The sequence below is a fragment of the Cyrtonyx montezumae genome, unplaced genomic scaffold (genome assembly GCF_038088225.1).
Source record: "Cyrtonyx montezumae isolate F1298 unplaced genomic scaffold, pur_monq_1.0 scaffold_10, whole genome shotgun sequence".
In the NCBI taxonomy this organism is placed as follows: Eukaryota; Metazoa; Chordata; class Aves; order Galliformes; family Odontophoridae; genus Cyrtonyx; species Cyrtonyx montezumae.
Genome location: NW_027071826.1, coordinates 34,052,783 through 34,071,884, shown reverse-complemented (window position 1 = coordinate 34,071,884; position 19,102 = coordinate 34,052,783). Strand labels below are relative to the sequence as shown.

The following is a 19,102-nucleotide window of genomic DNA, read 5'->3' as shown; positions in this document are numbered from 1 at the left end:
TGCATGTAGATGAGCTGCTGTTAATCAAGCTAGCCAAGATTAGGTCTGTTTATTCTTGACAAGCATGTTGCAGAGGTGACCTGCCTGAGACATAACCAGAAGTGTTCGCCTCTGCAAAGGGAAAGGGCAAGTACCTAATTTCCTGCTAATTCTGCCTCGTCTAACCTGGCTGTAGCATAAGGTAGGACCAGCAATGGGCTAACAGCTTGAATAATACTGTGCTGACCACTTGTAACTTCACAACGTGGATTTGGAATTTTTTCCATGCTAAACAGCTCACTGCTGAAAGAATCATCATCACCATTCAGATCTGGAAGTGAGAGTATATAAAACTACTCATTCTAAATCTGAAGGTTTTAAGACTACAGAAAGCTGGGAACAAATTCAAAGCCAGCTAGGCAAAGCATTAAACTTGAACTGAAAAAGCACTTCACTGAAGCGCAGAAGATGGATTCAGACTCTTCACTCTGTGCTATTCTGTACCACACATAGCAGCATCCAGCCCTCAGTGCCACAGAGGACATGAAGTCTGTCTTCAGAGCACTCTATGCTGCAAGCCCACATCTTTAGACTGTGCCTACAGCTCATGCCTATGTGTGAAGCTTGTACGGGGGCACCTCATCAGACAAAAGAGAACAAGATGGAGTCTCTAACCAACTTCTCAGCGTACAACTTGACTACATGTAAAGGTAACACGTAGTTTGCCATTGTAGAGTGGAGTGGGACAGAGACAAAATGTTTGAGACTGTTCGGGCTTAAACCAAAGTATGCACTTTTTCAGGCTCCAGACTTTAACCAGTAAACATCTGTTTAGACCCTAAATACCAGAAAAAAGCTTTAGAGATAATCTTTCTTAAAATCAAACAAAAACCCCTATCTTAACTAGCAACTCTACGTGCTGGAAAGGTTAAAGAGAATGACAGTCTGCTCAGATGTGTAAAGCCAAGTCATAGTTTTAGCTTTCTCAAGTGGCTGAGCTATTCTGCCTTGCTGTAGAAGGGCATTTTAAGGTGATGTCTGTGTTAAGCAGGTTGTCTTCACTCTGTTTGTCCCTTGCATTACTCTCTTCCTACCTCAAAGCAGCGTATGAAAATTGAAATCAGCTACAGCCAACCAAATGCTACTGTTACCCTAGAACATCACCTTAATGCTTATCAACACAGCACAGGAAATTACTGTCGCGTATCAAAGTACTTACAAAAAATGAAGTCCATCCCAAACAGAGTCCATTAAAAGGTGAATACAGTCCTTTTCTCATCATCCCCTGGCAGCTCACTCTTTTCTTGGAAAGCTGCCTGCCGCTTCCACACCAGGAGCTGGGAAGAACACAACACCATGAGGCAAGCAGCATATTTTCCTTGTTATTCAAAGAGAGATCATCAGCTTCAGCAGCTGTTTTTTTCAATTGTAAATTTCTTTTCCTCTTCATTGCTTGTTTACAACACACACGCTCAGAGGATCCTGGGTTTTTTTTCATCCTTCTTGCTGCTTCCAGCGTAAGCAGTAGCTTCATGTTTTCCAATGGGTCTGCTGTTAAACAGATGAAAAATGTAGCAGCTATTTATGTACTTTCCTGTCACCACATGAGCATCATTAAGTCAGTCATCAGGACAGTAAAAAGCTCAAGGAAGTACAGCAGTCTTCACAAGTTGGTTGCTGCTGGTACAACATGCATTTTTGGTTACTTAGGTCAGAAAGAAGAGCAACCTGTGTTGGTCATTATTTCCATCCAAAAGCTGTGGTTGGATGATAGTTCTGTTTCTTTTCACCTGAGCAGATTGAAAAAGAGGTCATTCGTTAGGTATCGTATGCTGAATCAGAGCAGCAATGCCGTTGTTCTCTACGACTAAGCTGGTACAGTGAAACACATTTGGTGGACAGACGTAGGAACGCAACTGTCTGAGAAGATCTGGGGATCTGGCAGGTAGAATGAGGAAGCAGATCATTGCTGATGTTGAAACATCATTCCTCTAAAGGAACTTACATGGAGGAAGTAAGTGAAATAGGAACCAGTTCAAGTCCGCCCTTCCAGAAGCACTCAATTCTGCGATCTTTGGATGTTCTTGTCTGTTATACTGGTGTAACGCTCAGGTCATCTGACAAAGACAGACCAGAGTCCCTCTCTCTTGCTGCTTTCTCTGTTTTATAAAAAGGTTTCTCATCTGTATGCAGACTGGAGCTCCTTAGCACAGCTGCTCTGACCCCTGTCAAAACTGATGGTGGGCGATCAGTGCCATAGCACAGGTCATCATATGCATAATTTACGTTACCGCAGGGGAAAGTCTGGAGTTTCACCAGTTCAATTCCACCAATATCTAAGTGAGGGCAGTTGCTTCGACTTGGAGATGCTGGAGATGCCCGAGAACTAGGAGAGGAACTGCAGTTGCCATCAAAGCCTGAATCTTCTCGCTCCGGAGTTGCTTTCAGCTTGGAGGTGGGGCTCAAGTGACAGATGTTCTCTAGCACCCATGATCCATAGGTTGGATTCCAAAGGTTTTTAGTTTTGTTTTTCAGTCTGTGGGTTGGTGGATTGCTGACTTCCAACTTCTGGTTTGAATTCTGGATCCAGGATGTGCTTTTGAAGTCGCTGAGGCATGGCAGGCTGGGCCCTTGAGCAGTCCGGTTGCTGAGGTTCTCCACCAGGAGCTCTTGGGGACACTGTACAAGTTTGTGTCCAGTACAGTGGGAGTCCAGGGTTTTAGGTGTCATCTGAGGTGTGAGAGAAGGGCTCACCAACAGGGGCACTATCCCACTAGAAATGTTTGGGCGCACAACCGTGTTCCCTTCATCCTCTGGTGTTGGGCTACACTCCATAGGCAGCTCTGTGTTGATCACATCAGGGTCCTAGAAGAAAGGATTGCACAGAAATCTGTTACACCCTGAGCACCTCCAGGGTGACTGTCACAGCTGCATTTTCAGGGAAATAGCTGTAACAGCAAAATAAAAAAAGCTTTTGGCAGAGGCTGGCATTAGGTTTGGGCACTACTCCTGCACCTCATACAAGGTGCCATAAGCAATCTGGTTACTGCATGCTGTTAGGACTTGCAAAACTTGTCTTATTTATGTGCTTCCTTTGAACAGTGGCTGTGCTTTACTGAAATGAGCATCTGAGCTGGGGGGCGCCAGCATATAATTTGCCTCTCAGGCGGGTTGGGTCCGCTCCACTAGCTGTAACATTATACCAGATGATGAACTTGCTCTGTCATCTTCCCCCACCCCCCATACCAGTTCAGCCACGGCTTTCAACCAACACTACAGATTACTGAGCAATTCATAGGACTGAATTTGACCTAGGGAAGGTCAAAGAATGGTCCTTGACAGACACTGAATACCTTTCCATCACAAAATGAAGGACATTTTGCTACTGAACAAGCAGAGAACTGGAAGCAGTCACTTGCACAGGAACAGTATCATCTCATTGTGTTTGGGCTGAAGATAGAAGAGCTAAGGTGGGCAAATGTAAACACAAATGAAAAGAGCAGTTGAACCAGTAGCACCACTGGAAAGCAAATCAGACTGTGGGGAGCCTTAATTATGTTTGGGGCATTAAGGTAGTGCACTTGGATGGCTGGCATTCTGGGGATTATCATACACAGCTACTACAGCCCAATACCTGTGTGCAGTACTTGATTCTTTCCAGGATGGTAGAGAAGTTTGGCCGGTATTCTGGGCTGTGCTGCCAGCACTGTGTCATGATGCGGTACCTTAAAATGAGAAAGAATCCATTAAGAAAGATAATTGTGAAAGATAAATTTCAGTGTGATGTGAGCCTGGATCCAGAAGAACTGCACTCAATACATGGCTCAGAGGAGGAGAGAAAAAGTAGACGTGATTTCTGCATCCTTGGATCCCAAAAGAAAGCAAATCCTGTAGTGGTCTAACATGTATAAGAGGCAGTAGCTCAAGAGTCGTTCAACAACACTGGGACAGCATTTGGTACAATCACCATTCCCTGACTGAGGGTGTCTAGATGCCTTTGCCCAACCCTTTTGAAAACCACTGTTCCATAGTTTGAGAGTGTAAGGAAATACTTACACAGGCCCTGGACAGTTCTTTGGTGGGTCCATTCTTCCTCCGCTGGTGACGAATTCCAGCACTTCCTGATTAGTTTTGCACGGATAGGGCATGTAGCCCAGAGAGAAAATCTCCCAGAGAAGAACACCAAAAGACCTGTGCCAGAAATCAGACAACTGTTGATTAGGCTTCATTTGTGCTCCACAAACCTGGAACAAAGTTGGGTAGGTAATACAGCAGTCAACTTCTGAACCTGCAGGCCAACCACAGAAATGCGCAGTTAGCATGGTTATGAGCCAACTTTGATTTAAAAAAAAAACAACAAAACAATTAAAACCCCTGTTCAAGCTCCCAAAGTAGCTATGCAGAGGCCTCAAAATATTTGAATAACTGAATTTGTTCTTTCTGCTGCGTTTGTTATTTCTAGAACAGAAAATAACAAAGCAGCCTTTGCTATGCACGGTGTAACTGAAAACAAGAACTGTTACGATTGGCTTGGACATTCCTACCTACCTTATTTTTCAGATTCGAGATAATTGAGTCAGTGTTTGGCAAGAGGATGTTCAAGAATAAAAACAAGTTGGAGACCTTCACTAAAAGTGAAAAAGTAAATATTATTGCCTTTATGTCATTATGTGGTTGTTCATTTTTTTTTTTTTTCACAGCTACAGGTCAGTTAGGCAGTGCTACTGAAAACAGCGATAGAGATCCAGGGAAATCAAGAGGGATCTGTAGAGGCTTCAGTAGGGTCAGAATTTTAAGAGTCACTACTTGCTGCAAAGGTGGATGAAATTTCCAGTACACACACATTATTTACAATAACCTGTTACAGGAACTGTAGTGCTTTCCTTCAAAATACTTAGTACTGGCTGCTTACGGTTATGTTCTGATACACAATCCCTTGTCTTCTGGCATCATTAACAACTTAGGAAACTGGGTTAGTGTGCCATTTAAGGTAATACCTCAGTTTGCTTATTGAAGAGTCTGCTGTATAGGAAGAGCAGCTGGAAAAGCTTCCATTCCCCAGCACCTTTATGTGAAGCTGTCATAAAAATAAGCACCCCCTCAATAAAGAAAAATCAGCTTACATGAAGAATCAGTATATAAACATTGTTTCCTCAACCAGCAAGGGCTTCTGCTTAAATCTGCTGTCATTTCAGATACAAAAGAAAAACAAAAACAAAAAACAAAAAAGGTTACAGGAGTAATCCCGTGTGGTATAGGGAGAGTCATTTACAGAGTATGTGAGCAGGCCTTGACACCAGGAAGTGCTGAGCAGCAGATGCTAAGAACTGAAGGAAAAGTTTGAGTTTTTGACTGAGACTCCTTAGGATTCTAAACTGTCTTCTCTTTACATTTCTTGATTACCCTTATATGGCATTCCACATTTCTCTATGGCTATTTGTTATGCCCTCCATTTGCACTAGTTTGTTGTTGTTTTTTTTTAATTTTCACTCCAGATTTCTCGGTCATACTTCTAACAATGCAGAGGGAAATGTCTACTTCTTTTTTTTCTTCTTAGGACATGGGAGAGTCTGTTACCTTTAGGGGTTCCTGCTGACAGTAAATATCATTTATTACTGAGTAGCAGAGGTTAATAATGGACGTTTATTACCAGGTATCAGTCTTGGAGGTAAAAATGCCCTCGAGAAAAGCTTCTGGTGGCATCCACTTGACAGGAAGCATGGCTCTTCCTCCCTTGCGATAGTAACTTGCTCTGAAAAAGATTAAATATATGCAGACAGCCTCAAAGGGCTAAGATGTATAAAAGATCCTGTCACCACAGCAACAGGAACTGGAGAGATTGCATGCAGTACTGGGGGCCAAATAAGAAAAAGTCATCAACATGAATTGTACCATCTGAACAGTACTTTGTACCATGTTTGCAACTGAGATGGAAAATGACGGTGTTGTAGGTGCATATCTGAAGAAATCAAATGTGCTGAAGTTGTGCATGAGGCATTGGTACAGCAAATGTTCTTGACCTCATACATTTAGAATTATGAATATTCTTAAAATTTTAGATTATTTGCAGTCAATTAGCTGATAAATTTACCTGAGTTTGGTTTAGCATCCATATGTGTTTGCAGTGTTCTCTAGGGCCCAGTCTGGAATGACACAATTTAAGTGTATTTGCTACTAGGCATAGATGTGTTAATTTACAGTCTGTTTACCCCAGTTAGTTAACTGGAAATCGAATTCAGGAACGTAATAGACAGTTCAGCTGCTTCAAATTAGATGAGGCAGTTCAAACCATTTATATGGATACAGATTACTGAGTAATTCATAGGACTGAAATGGCCTTTCACTTACCTGTAGATATCCCTGGCCATCCCAAAGTCTCCGATTTTGGCTATTCGACCTGCTCCAGCACAGGTCAAAAGGCAATTCCTTGCAGCTATATCTCTTGAAAAAAATAAATATATATATGAAGAAAGAAAGAAAAGAAAGCACATTAAAGTCTTTGTTGTGAAGGGAACAGAACACTGGAACAGGCTGCCCAGCGAGGCTGAACAGTCTCCTCTGGAGACATTAGGAACTGCCTGGTCGATCCTGGGCAATGTGCTGTAGGTGACCCTGCTTGAAGCAGGAGGGTTGGACTAGATGATCCCATATGGTGCCTTCCAACCTCAGCCATTCTGTGAATCTGTGTAATTTTGAACTCTTAGCTAGCTAAAGGAATAAAGAAAGAATATTACGTTCAGCCCTGCAAGTCTTAGCTGAGCCATCTTAACACAAATGAGGATAACCTTAGTGGAAACAAGAACTAATGCTAATTACACAATTGTTTTCATTAACTGCAATTATTGAACCACATTTACATTATGTTTTCTACTGTTTTCTACTCAGTGTACTCTGAACATTACAGCTACCATATTCTTTCACTGTAGTAGAAAACAGGGTCAGTCTCAGACAAGGTACAGATCCAACCTGTTATGCTCCAACCACATCGTGACGTGAATTTAAAGTTTTTTTTAGATGATTTTTAATGGCATCAGCACCTCTATCAGTGACACAGATGTGAGGCTATCGGAAAGTCTTAGTGAACTACTTGAGAAGTCAACATTGGACCAGATTTGGTAAACTGTTCCTTTGTTGCTTCTGGCAATCTCCCATAGAACCAAGCAGAGTTACATATGGGAGCAGCTATTTGCTGGATGCAGGTTGAGATTGTGACAAATGGTAGAGATGGCTGCGTGGCCAATACTGAAGGGCTTGTATTCATTTTAAATATGTGTTCTGAAAAGGGACTCATTAAAAATCATAGCTCTGTGGGGGTTCTGTTGACTGCCAAGAAAAATGAGCTCCTTGAAAAAGTCATGTTTTTCTTACCACTGCCAGCCCTGAAAATTCCCAATTCAAGCTTAACTCTTTCTCCCATTATGATAATGGGAGTGACTCTTGCGTGACAAGACCAGGCCTTAGTGACATCTCAACACGATCCTTCCCACCAGGATACCATTCACCTGTACTGATAACCTCTGGACTCCACATCTATCAACTGTAAATAATACTGACATCACTAACAAATACTAACGTAAGACCTAAATTCAATTCCTTGCTTGCAGATTTGCTGAATCGTTGGCTAAACAGAACGAGTCTGTTCCCAGGTTGCTTGTACAAGACATCTAGTAGTGTAAAAACTGAGCCAGAGTTATTAAAAAAAAGATGTGCTACTGTTGAAAGAGACAAACACTGCTCTCTTCCAGTTCTGTCCTGAAATGGAGACTGTCTCGAGCAGTAGCAGTTGGCTTGTCCATTTGTTGACACAGATTTTAGACACCGTACGTGATGGCAGCTAACCTCAGTGATCTATTGTAAGAAAATCAGGGTACTTCTACCTGAGGAGAAATGAAAGATGGATTTATAAAAAATACTTGCTGTGAGCTTTCATTGGAATTCTTGCAGCACAAAGCAAAAATTGGTTCTTAGCATAAATTCATCAGACTGAGGTGGGGAAAAGATGAAGGATCCTTCTATCACACGGATGTATTTATTTTTAATGATGCGGCAGTGATTAACCCTGATGCCGCCAATCAGTATACAGATTCTCTTGTGTACTTACTTGGCATTCTAAAAGCTAAAATCTGCTGCATGTTCTTACTGCTACTAAATATATACATATATATATATGTACTTGCTATGACACAGGACTAATACCTTTTTCAAAGGAACGTACTGTTCCAATAAAAAGGAGATTGAAAACTGTATATTTTCTTTTCTGATACTTTAACCCGTGTGATGATGGTTCTGCTGTCTCCCCAGTCTGTACACATCCTTGCCTAGCTCTGCTTCTTTGCTCTGTACAGTGTCACATCTAAGTACGCGTGTTTGCTGGGGGTGGGGTTTAACTGGCTGACGACTTGCATAACTCCACACTGCACACAGGCATAGTCAGAGCCTGTGTCATCCTCTGGGGCAAAGGTCTCTTTTGCTTTATAAACACCCACTGAACTCAGCATGGAGTTCATGCTTAGGAACAAATTCAGATTATCTATGCCTGGGAACTTTATGAACTGAAACAATTCTTAACCAGAAATAGAAGAGTCCAACATTGTACTGGAAATCTCAAAAGGCTACCTGTAATAACCTCGTAATAACCTCTATTCCTTCTATAGTATTTTATTCATATTTGAAGCCTTCCAACATCTCGCTCAGCAGTGAAATAAGAGGACTGAACAGACAAACGATGTTCTCCTCCGGATCACACAGCAGGTCACATACTGGGAAGAAAGCCTTGAGTTCTGGTATTTTACTGCCTATTATTTCTGCTCTACCCTATTGGGGGCAATGGCTCAAATACAGGCTGCCCTGTGCTGACGGGAAGGGGATGAGAAAAGAGAGCTGACCATTTACATTCTAACGCAGCGTGACACTACCATCTAGTGGACTGTAGGGCTCATTTCAAATGTGTCAGTCTACATTGTAATCACCTGAAGAATCAAAATGCTTTAAACCATTCACGGCAAACAGGAAGATTCCTTTCTCTTCAGCAGAGCCCAACTCCTGCCAGTGACCAAAGGGATCAGCCTGGACACCTGACCACAAGTCTGTGTCAGTAGAGGAAATCTCTGGCTACACCCTGGAGATCAGCTCTGTTTATTGCACTGCAAATAGAATCTGGGGGAGCTTAGCACACTTCCAAGGAAACATATGTCAGAAGGGACTGTTTCTCCTCACCTGTGAATGAAATGATTCTCTTCCAGATATTTGCAGCCACAGGCGATATCCCTGGCTATGTTCAGCAGGTCCTGCATTGTTAGTGTGGATGGCTGATTCTGGAAAAGGATGCACAGAATAGCGGTTAGGGCAGAACAATGGAGTGCAAGAGGCAGAGGGTAACTGGAGAAGAGCAGAGGGGAAAGGAAGAGGCATGTACCAGACAGGGGACAGGTTGTATCAGGAGCAAAGAGGAACACAAGCAGCTCTAAAGAAAGTTAGAAAAGGATAGAACTTTTACTTATTTCCTCTTCCAACCCCCCCCCCCCCCCCACTCCTGAGATTTCAGTTCTCCTGAGCAGAGTGAACGAGCCTAGGCTGCTTAGGGATTTATGTCCTGACCTGAATAGCCTAGTAAAGGGGTGGGAGAAAAATGCTCCCCAGCAATATTGGACATAGTGGTGAACTGGGAGGAAAAACCAAAACAAAATTAAAAAAGAAAAAAAAAACCCACAAAACCAGACCCAAACCTTGCTTTTAAAGAGTCGGTATATTAGCAAAAGAGATTGGCAAATGAACTCAGAGAGAGGGAGGGAGCAACGATGGATGAGTGCACATCTGCACCAGCGCTCAGCATTCATTAACTCATCTGTTCTTGTGGGAGGGCAGAGAATACCCTGAGTGCGCAGTGGGTCTGACACTTGCCCATCACCATCTACATTTCCCTAACTAAGAACAATGAGGGAATCTCTCCAGAAGCCCTGCTTATTTTCATACTGTCATTTATTTCTCTGTAGGGAAATCTTGGTGTTTTTCCAAGAACTTCGGCATTGCTCTTGGGAAGGGTGGGAAGAAATTACTACATTGATCATCAAAAGCTTGAGAGATATCAAATAAATTGTTCTTTTCAATCTGCTTTTGTTCCTGGATGCTGTTATCTCTGTAATTTCTCATGTTCAAACCACATAACGTACACTGCAGCCACTGAGCACTGTTTTTATTGGCTAGGAAAGTTATTGTACAAAGCTCTTGGACACCTGCCAGGGAGAATTATTGTAGTTATAAAGCAGGCATTTCTGGTGAGGAAATAAAGGGCTCCGGAGATATAGAATCACAGACTTTGAGACCTTCTATCTTCACTGGGATCCCTCTGTCTGTGATGGGCAGGCATTTTCTCGGCAGCCACAGAAACTTGCAGTGAAATACATTACTGATGGGGGTGGTTCTGTTTTCAGAAAGGTGAGCAGGGACATTTCTTTGAGTACTAAGGGGAATTTGGCTCCTGCATTTGCTATCTACTGACGCAGTAGTACACAGTAGACACAGTTTACTTTCACATATTTTAAAAATGATACTTCCTCAAATTACAATTTTGTTTTATTCTGTTTTCCACAGAATTTATCTACTCACAGAAATTGTATCACTTCCACTCAAAATGGCATAATTAAAATTACACGGACTCCTCTGCGTGGGTGCTGTTGTACTATTCCAAGTGCCCCTAATTAGTATGTTTACTGCTCTATAACGAAGGAATTAAGCTAGATCTTCTCCCAACACATTAATATTGGCATAGGATTATACACATGTACAGTTATAGCATGTGTGTTGAGAGGAGAAGCTGTGCAACTGCACCAAGAGATGTAGGACTGCATAAAGCCCCAGCCAACCTCATTCATCCTAAAAGCACCAAAGGCCTAGCGGGGGAGGTTGCTCACCACTCTGGGTCGATTCTGTCGAAGAAAACTCTTCATATCTCCTCCAGCCATGAGCTCAAGCAGAATGAAGCGAGGCAGCGTCTGCAGGCTAACACCAATGCACTGCACGATGTTTTGATGATTGAACTTACTGAAAGACAAGGTCACAGCAACACAAACAGAAACAGCATTAGTAGTTGGCCGATATCAGTCACGTTTACTCTGCCTTGAGTTTGGGTGACCTGGATCAAAACAAGTTACTGAGCAAATTCTAACTTCAGATATGTCCAAATGCCTTTCTAGTTATGAAGACTCCCACAATCAGGGTTCCTCAAACGTCCAAACAGTATTGGCACATGTAAAACAAAAACTGCTGCCTAGTTTAGCGGACTCAGTTCAATATCGACTGTGCAAAAGAGACGCCCATCTAATACCCACTACAGCAGCAGATCTGGGGATGGCTTTCTACCCCATTACAACAGAAAACTGAGGCAGTTAGGAAGCAAAACACACTTTCAGAAAGCGGAATCTTTCTTTGGTCAGCAATGACCTGGAAAATACAGGAATTAGGAATGTGAAGGAGGTTGGAGCAGAGAACAGATCATGTGCTACTAAGTGAACCAAAGCATTCTGTAATTGGCTGAAATTGCTCTTTAAAAACCCTACCAGTGTTACTTCTAGTTCACCTGCCACTCAAGCTTCTTGCAGACTTTATGAAGCAGCATGACATCATGGGATTTATTTTTGATTCCATGATTCCGCAGCAGAAAAAGAGGATCCAGGTATAAACTGGGCCAGGTAGTGAGAGGCATAGGAACTTAATCTTGACAAAATTTGAAATGAATAAATTCCATCTGTGCAAGTTACTGGCACAGGGCAGAGCCATGTTCACTACCTCATCCACAGAGAAGCTTCGAAGTGTCTCAGCTACTTTTTTGTGGGGGGAAAAAACACAAGGATTTTCCTAAAGAAAGCACTTATGGCAAATAATTCTACAGATAAGTGAAGCAAAAGGGCTGCACATAAAAGCATACCACCTGAAAAAGCCTCAATGTGAAATGCTTTTCATACCTTCTTCAGCTGCCAAAACCACTCTTCTAAAAAGCCTTACTTCTATTTGCAAGAGATAATATTGTTTATGCCAGACCAAAAACTCACCTCCCTGGCACACAGCCTGTGCTGTACCACCCCTGGTAGTCATCTTGCAGAGGCTGAACTTCTGAGTCTCTGCACAAGTGGCTCTAATATTTAGCTTTCCTGTTGCATGCTCTGCTTTCCATTTCACCACTGATTATTTTTGCAAGAACTTCAGTATATGATTACTTGATACATGAATACTTGGTAAAAAAAAAAGCAATGAGATTCTCTGAAAAGGAAGCCATTTCGAACACAGAACAAGCTTGTATAAAAATGTGCCTGAACACGACCAGCAGAACCAATCAGGAGAAATTCTTGTGGAGATATGCAAATAGATAAATAAATAAATGAGACTTGATATTATTTTTCCCCAAACCCAAACGACAGAAGTACTGTTTCTCATACCTGCATTACTTCTTTCCCCCCACACTCACCACGAGTCTTAATCCCTTGAGCTATACCTGATAATCAGTGCTTCCATCAGGAAATCCATCTCATCTTGCTCGGAGCAGACTTCTGGCAGTGTCTGTTGAGAGTTTAAGAAAGCGAGGACCATCCCACCAAAACATTGAGAACATTTAGGAGTGCACCAAAGAATAAGGAAAAAAAAATACAAAGAAGGATGAAACGTGAATGTGAGCGACTTTAGAGAGCTACGAGGAGGGCCTCATCTCTTCAGCCAGCCAAATTGCATGCATCCCACTCAGCAGTTAGAAGAACAGGAAAGTGATGATCTACTTGGAGGCTTTGTTTTGTGTGCAGTGTTCTAGAGCGAAATTATTTCAGATTCACGTTAAGCAAGGCACCGGCTGGGGAAACGGAGATCTAGTAAGCACTTTAAAACCACAGGTGTAAATTTATTCTCCCTTTGCTGATAACTCCACATTGCAGCACCTGCTGTGACATGTACCACATATAGCCACTTGATTCGTATAATTGTGTCACAGCCTTTCAGCTTTCTCTCCTGCCAGCAGATCTGGACAGCATCTGCCACTGCTAAATGTGAACGGAGAGTGCAGGCAGTGAGAGCTGCTCCTGTGGCAGCTGGAAGATTATGGGGGAGTTAGCCACAGCTGGGTGTAGCTCCTGCTGCAATTTCAAAGTGCACATAGAAATGGGAGGTAGTCATTGTTCTGCGTGGCGAGGGCTGGCACGGAAACCCAGTCCTTGTCATTGGCAGTGCGGGCTATGGGACACATCCTGCCATCTGAAATAAACAATTGCTTCACACTGCACAGTGCAAATGATCTTCACACTGAAAAACCATAACATGCTGATCTGCTTCTGCTTGGCACTGTGCTATTGGGCTTCCTACGATGCATGATCTTTTAAAGTGAATTTTGAAAGAGCAAATAACAATGAATAACAGTAGGATTTATTTCTATTAATGAAATCTATGTTTTGAGCTGAACCCATAGAAGTAGACTTGGTCCTCTGAGTCACAAGCTTGTAAAAGAACAGAAGGAGGCAATGAGCATCCTGTACCTTCAGGGCTGAGTAACTGACAAATCCTGAGACAACAGCAGTAATTTTAGAGAGATTTAGCCTGTTATCTCCTGTCATTAATGACATGGAAAATTATGATATTACAGTATAAATTAATGGCAGCATATTTAACACCGTGCAGCACTAAGAAACAAACTGCAAGTGTCATCAATGGTAGGCAGACACTATTCTCACATATAAAGAAAATGCAACTGAAATAATCCCAATTTCAAAATACAGTACTGTCACATGAAAAACTTATGAGAAAGTACTTAAACATTGGAGTGTAGAAGTAAAAATAGACAAGCATTACTTTAAACATTTGCTGTTTCCTGTCAAATAAATACTTCATCAACCCACTGCTGGTGCCACACAACTTAAAAATCTAAGTTTGTAACTCCCAAATGCAGCAACGTGTGGAAACCTGCATCATATACATACCTCCGTCATTAAACATGATGAGCATCAATCTACTGAAATGTAGTGAGAGAATACGGCTCTTACTGATTATTGTATTAAAAAAAACTGTGGGTACTGACCTTAATAGCCACTTGAAGAGGATTGGGGTCCCCTGCAATGCCTACCACTGTTCCTTCATAAACCTCACCAAACGCACCATGTCCCAGCGCCCTGAGAAAGAGAGTAGCCATTACTATGCCCAGCACCGGCTGAATGCTTCTTACTGTCCAGCCCAATAGGTAGAAAACCTCTTGTAAAAGATGAATCAATAACAGAGTTCTGTTTTAATCTCAAAGCCTCTGAAAATAACTTGTCAACATCTTCTAAAGCCATCACTGAACTAGCAAGTTTGGATCCTTATTGGTTCTGAACATGTCCCTTCCAACTCCATTCTATGATTCTATGAAATCAAACATCCTTCTCCATCCTATGGCACTGTCAGAATGTGTGGCTATAGCAAGGCAAGAAAGAACTGGGGAGGGGGAGAAATCAATGAACAACACGTATAAAGGCAGCTGCAAAATGATCCCTTCAGGAGATGGTGTAACACGACACAAAGATTATGAAGTTTTTCCTTTAATTATCATCATCTGGACTATGTGGAGTGGAAGAACAATCTAGTGTATATTTCCTTGTGACAGGAAATGCAGAAAAAGAAATACTGCTATAGGTTTGGAAAGGAGTTACTGCCAGGTAGCAAGTATAGAACAACACACAAGAACAGAGGTGAAATAACCTTTACCCTGTATGGGAACATGGGACAGAAGGATTATGAACTTATACCTGCTCTTATGAGCGTTATGGCATCAAAATATTTCAGAGAACATATAAAGTGTCAGTTTTCTTTGCCTATATTTGGTGCTTTCCAGTTAGTCAGGCAGGAAGCCCTCAGTTTCATATCCTGGGTGCTTGCTGTTGAATAAAACTAGTGTGTAAGCCCCACCTCTGCCTTTCCTTCAGGCTGCCTTTCCCCTCCTATGCCAAGCCTTACCGAAGCAGAGAGATGTTCTTCCGTGGGATCTCCTTCAGCTCACTCAGAGTGGCGGCCTTCCCAGCAAAGCAGTAGTTGGGGTTGTAATCTGTCATGATGGCTGATGTGCGGATTTTACTCAGTTTATATTCCGGGCTCTGCAGTCGTGCTCTGGCTCCTTCCAGTTGCTGCTTCTTAAGGTGATAAACTGGGGATGGGGAGGAAAATAAAATGCACAAACAGTATAATAACCTGGAAAGAAAATATAATACTGGGCACACAGGACAGAAAGAAGAAACCAAGTCAGTAATAACAGATGCTTCAAGAAGTGTCAGTAGCTTTCCTGCATCTCTCTCTTCTTCACAATCTGCAGTGATTTAATACTGAATATGCAAACATTTTTGTCACTGTGGAGTCCTGATCACCGGAAGAAACTTAAGTTTCCTCTGCTTCTTGATAAACTGGGAGAGGAAACACTGCCCCACAAGACACCTTGCTGGAATTGAGTCCCAAAAGGAATGCTCTTCCCTGAAGGAATTATGTGTTCAATTACAGAGACTGTGACTTCAATCTATACAGCAATGGTTGCTAAAGAAGTGTCTGCCTAGAGGGTTTGCCAAGATTTTCTCTGCAGCAAATACAAGGACAGAGCAGTCACTGCCTTTGGGGATTATGCCTGTGCTTATCTGTGGGATGGTGATGTTTTCTATCATTTCTTTCCCCCTGTTCCCTTTCTGATCCACTTGGGAGACCAAAAGACTCTGGTTCCAAGTATTAAAAGTAGCTGCATGTGGTTGGGTGGTCCCTTTTTGTCTAATTTAAATTTGAAAAGGACAAATCAAAGGAAGTGTTTCTTACTGATAGATAGGCTGCCACCAGTGAGGATCATTCCGAGCATCACAATCACAGCCACCACAGCTAGGAGGAGGGGGAGAGGCAGATGTCCCTCTGGGATATGACCCTGTGGCACTGGAAAATAAAAAACAGAGGTGCATTAATCAGGAAACAAGCCAAGCTGCAGGAAAGAATCCCTGTTGTGATCGTTGTTTGAGAGTACAGGGATCGTGGCTAAATCATCTTATAGAAATTACAGAAAATCCCTTTAAAGCTTTGGAATTTGAAAAAAAAATATCAAAATCATTTTAAAAACGTTGATAAGACAGAATTCTAACTAATAAAACACAGATTGCTTATGCGTTCCTCAATTCTTAATGGGTAATGTTATTGCTAACAAGTTGAAACTGTCTACAGTGATGCTGAGGAGTTCTAAGAGACCATGTTAGTAAATAGTGAATACTAGGCATCAGCTGAACAGACACAGCTGGAAACTTCCGTGAAGAGAAGTAATCTGTGGCCTAATTTAGGGGGTACATTATACAGGAAAGGTATTTATGCTGAACTATTTGATACACTGTATCCGTTCAAGACATTTACACTGCGTCCCTTTATGTTTAATTTATCTTCCACCTAATCCAAACCTGTTTTTTGGATATGGTGGCAGACATGCAGCTCAGCATACAGGGAAAGAACATTAGGAATTTTCAGCGTTGAGTAATTATATATATTAAAAAGAAAAAAAAAACAAAAAACAACAACAAAAAAAAGAAAAAATAGAAGAGGAAAAAAAAGCCAGGAAGAGAGACACTACAAAGAATACATTGATTATTCAATTAGGATAAAACTATATCTTACCAGTGCAGGTGACGTTGTCATTGGCTAGCACAGCCCCCATCTCACACTGGCAGACAGGCAGGTTGGTATCAGGGTCTCTCTTGCAGTTGTCTGAGTGGCAGTGGCTACAGTTAAGATAGATCTGAACCTCCACCTCACCATCATTCTCCACAGCTGAATGAGGAATCAGATAGAAACAGCAAGTTTCATTTAACTTTTCCCATCTTTTCCCAATAAGGAAAAAAAAAAAAGAATAAAAAGAAAAAAGAATAAAAGGAGGGGACAGGTACAACTTCTCTTTCTCTGCAGAAGAGTTGACACTGTGGACAAGTCAGAAACCTGGCATCATCCAGAAGAGAAGAAGGAATTGAGTCCCAATCAAACAGAGAAGTCCTGAAGTGAATTTACTTGAACATGTCTGGGACTGAGGATGTGTAGTTAAACTGGGTGACTGATGTCTCTCCCAGCTTAGCAGTTTGAGAGGAAGAATGTCCCAGAGCATTACAGATGATTTTAAAGCACTAATCATAGCTGAGAAACTGGCCTGCAGAGTGAAATATGCCTGAATGAAAGCTATAAAAGGAAGGAGAGGCAGCAGAAAAAAAAAAGAAATAGAAAGAAGAAAAGAATGAAGAGGAAGAAGAAAAAGCGTACTTTACCTGCAAGGGGATGCAAGAAGATCTCTCCAATGGGATTCACAAACGAAATGCCATACTGCCCACCAGCCGTGATATCGTCATTGTTAGAGGCATGCCCCCCTGGAGAAAGAGGAGTATGGCTAGTTGCTGCATGCTGCAGAAGTGTGATGCATCTGTTCCTGGCTCTAAACCCCTGCAGTCACTCTCCAGTCTTTCAGTGATACTACTGTGCATAATGTGCTCAATGAATAAGGCTCATTCATCCCAACTAATACCAAAGCTAGTCAAGTGGCTTATTCAAGGGTAGGTCTCTCCGTTCATCTAGGTGAAAATACATTTACTTTAAACAGAAGAAATAAACTGAACAGTTCCTAGGGCAATTTGAGAACAAATAAAGGGATTATTCAACACATCTGGAAAATACTTAGAAATGCTTCTATAACCTTGACTTCCCCAGTTATATAGAGATGTAAGGGAGTTATCATGCCATTCATGTTGAAGTGCCTGTAAATCATCTTCTGCAGTAGTGTACTTCTGCACTGAGTGCTCTAGTTCCTAGTTGCATGAGCTCTGAATTGCACAAAATGAGACAGTACAACTATTTCTCCAGTGGACCTACCTTTGTAACCTCCACCTCCTCCACCAGAAGTACAAGCTCCTCCTCCACCACCAAAACCACCAGAGGTGGCCCACTGGAGCTTGGCTAATGCTTGATGACAAGCTTGACCCCCTTCTCCACCTTCCAAGAGGGATTTCCCAGCTTGAGGAAGTAGAGTCACATCTTGCCAGCCACCACCTCCACCTTCACAATCAAAGAGTCACAACAAAATGAGAGCAGGTGAATGAAGCACAATCCAAGAAGATTTAATTTCTCAAGAAGTGCCTGTATTCAAGTTAACTCTTCATTAAAGGGTAAGAGTATATACAGACAAGCTTCTTGTTGCCACAGTTAATAACAAAGTGGAATTCCAGTGCATGACTGTAGTACCCACTGCATAACCAACAATTTAGCACCAATTTGTAGTGGCATTGGGGAAATAAGGAGACCATCAGTCTCCTTTGGGATAACTGATTAGGGCTTTCAGACCTGTTAGATGCTGAATTCCTTGGGGAAATTAAAGCTAAACCAGATTTCCTCATCTCATTTGAGCAGTCCCTCTATAAGGATAATACACAGCAGGATCTGGAGAGCCACTGGCACGTACTTGTTACAAAACCATTCAATTTCTAGGATACTTCCAGAAGAGCTCTTTTTGTTAGGGTTTCAGGGAAGTAATAGGGAAAAAGTCTTTTCTTCTAAAGCCACCATTACAGTTTGTAGGAGTGTGCTCCAACTCCCAAACATCACTTTTCACCCAGTGTCTTTTCAGAAAAGAGCACTACTATGGAACAGCCACTGCTGGAGCACTCATCATCCGTCTCATGCATTCTCTTTTTATCTTGTGGAAGACCATATAAGACACCCTTTATAGACTAGACACATATTTCTAACTCTTACTACCATAGAATTCCAAAAGATCAAGAAGCCCCTCACTTACAGGACAGCTTGCACATTCAGCCATTTGTTTCAGACTTGGTGTAGTTTTACCATCTCACCTGCTGCCCCAGTTCTTCCACTGACTCCTGGTACTGCTGTGCTGTTCTCAAATTGCTCCAGGGGTACATCATCCAGGGAGTTGTCCTGAGCCTTCAGGTAGGCTTTTCCTCCTCCTCCTGCTGCGATGAGCAAAGGTTCGAAAATCCCATCCTTCTGCTGGAAAACCCCCCATCAAACATCAGAAAAGCTTTACATCCCTTGCATACATGAACTCACAACAAACTCGTCAAAAGCAATCCAAAGAGAAGAGGCCCAATGCCAGGGCAATGGTATGGAT

At 42.1% G+C, this 19,102-nt stretch overlaps 1 protein-coding gene across 1 annotated transcript in view; it reads right to left on the bottom strand.

Annotated features, from left to right (window-relative positions):
• Positions 1–2,070: 2,070 nt before the first annotated feature.
• The window catches only part of LTK (leukocyte receptor tyrosine kinase), an 80,579-nt gene continuing 63,547 nt past the window's right edge, over positions 2,071–19,102 (bottom strand). Inside the window, exons 15-29 of the mRNA XM_065755590.1 lie at positions 18,825–18,981; positions 17,848–18,030; positions 17,250–17,348; positions 16,612–16,764; positions 15,778–15,888; positions 14,941–15,127; positions 14,030–14,120; positions 12,467–12,531; positions 10,890–11,019; positions 9,196–9,293; positions 6,328–6,420; positions 5,630–5,731; positions 4,036–4,170; positions 3,614–3,704; positions 2,071–2,844 (exon numbers count right to left, since the gene is read on the bottom strand). Of these exons, the coding sequence (XP_065611662.1) occupies positions 2,071–2,844; positions 3,614–3,704; positions 4,036–4,170; positions 5,630–5,731; positions 6,328–6,420; positions 9,196–9,293; positions 10,890–11,019; positions 12,467–12,531; positions 14,030–14,120; positions 14,941–15,127; positions 15,778–15,888; positions 16,612–16,764; positions 17,250–17,348; positions 17,848–18,030; positions 18,825–18,981 (2,469 nt within the window). The remainder of the gene's footprint in view (positions 2,845–3,613; positions 3,705–4,035; positions 4,171–5,629; positions 5,732–6,327; positions 6,421–9,195; positions 9,294–10,889; positions 11,020–12,466; positions 12,532–14,029; positions 14,121–14,940; positions 15,128–15,777; positions 15,889–16,611; positions 16,765–17,249; positions 17,349–17,847; positions 18,031–18,824; positions 18,982–19,102) is intronic.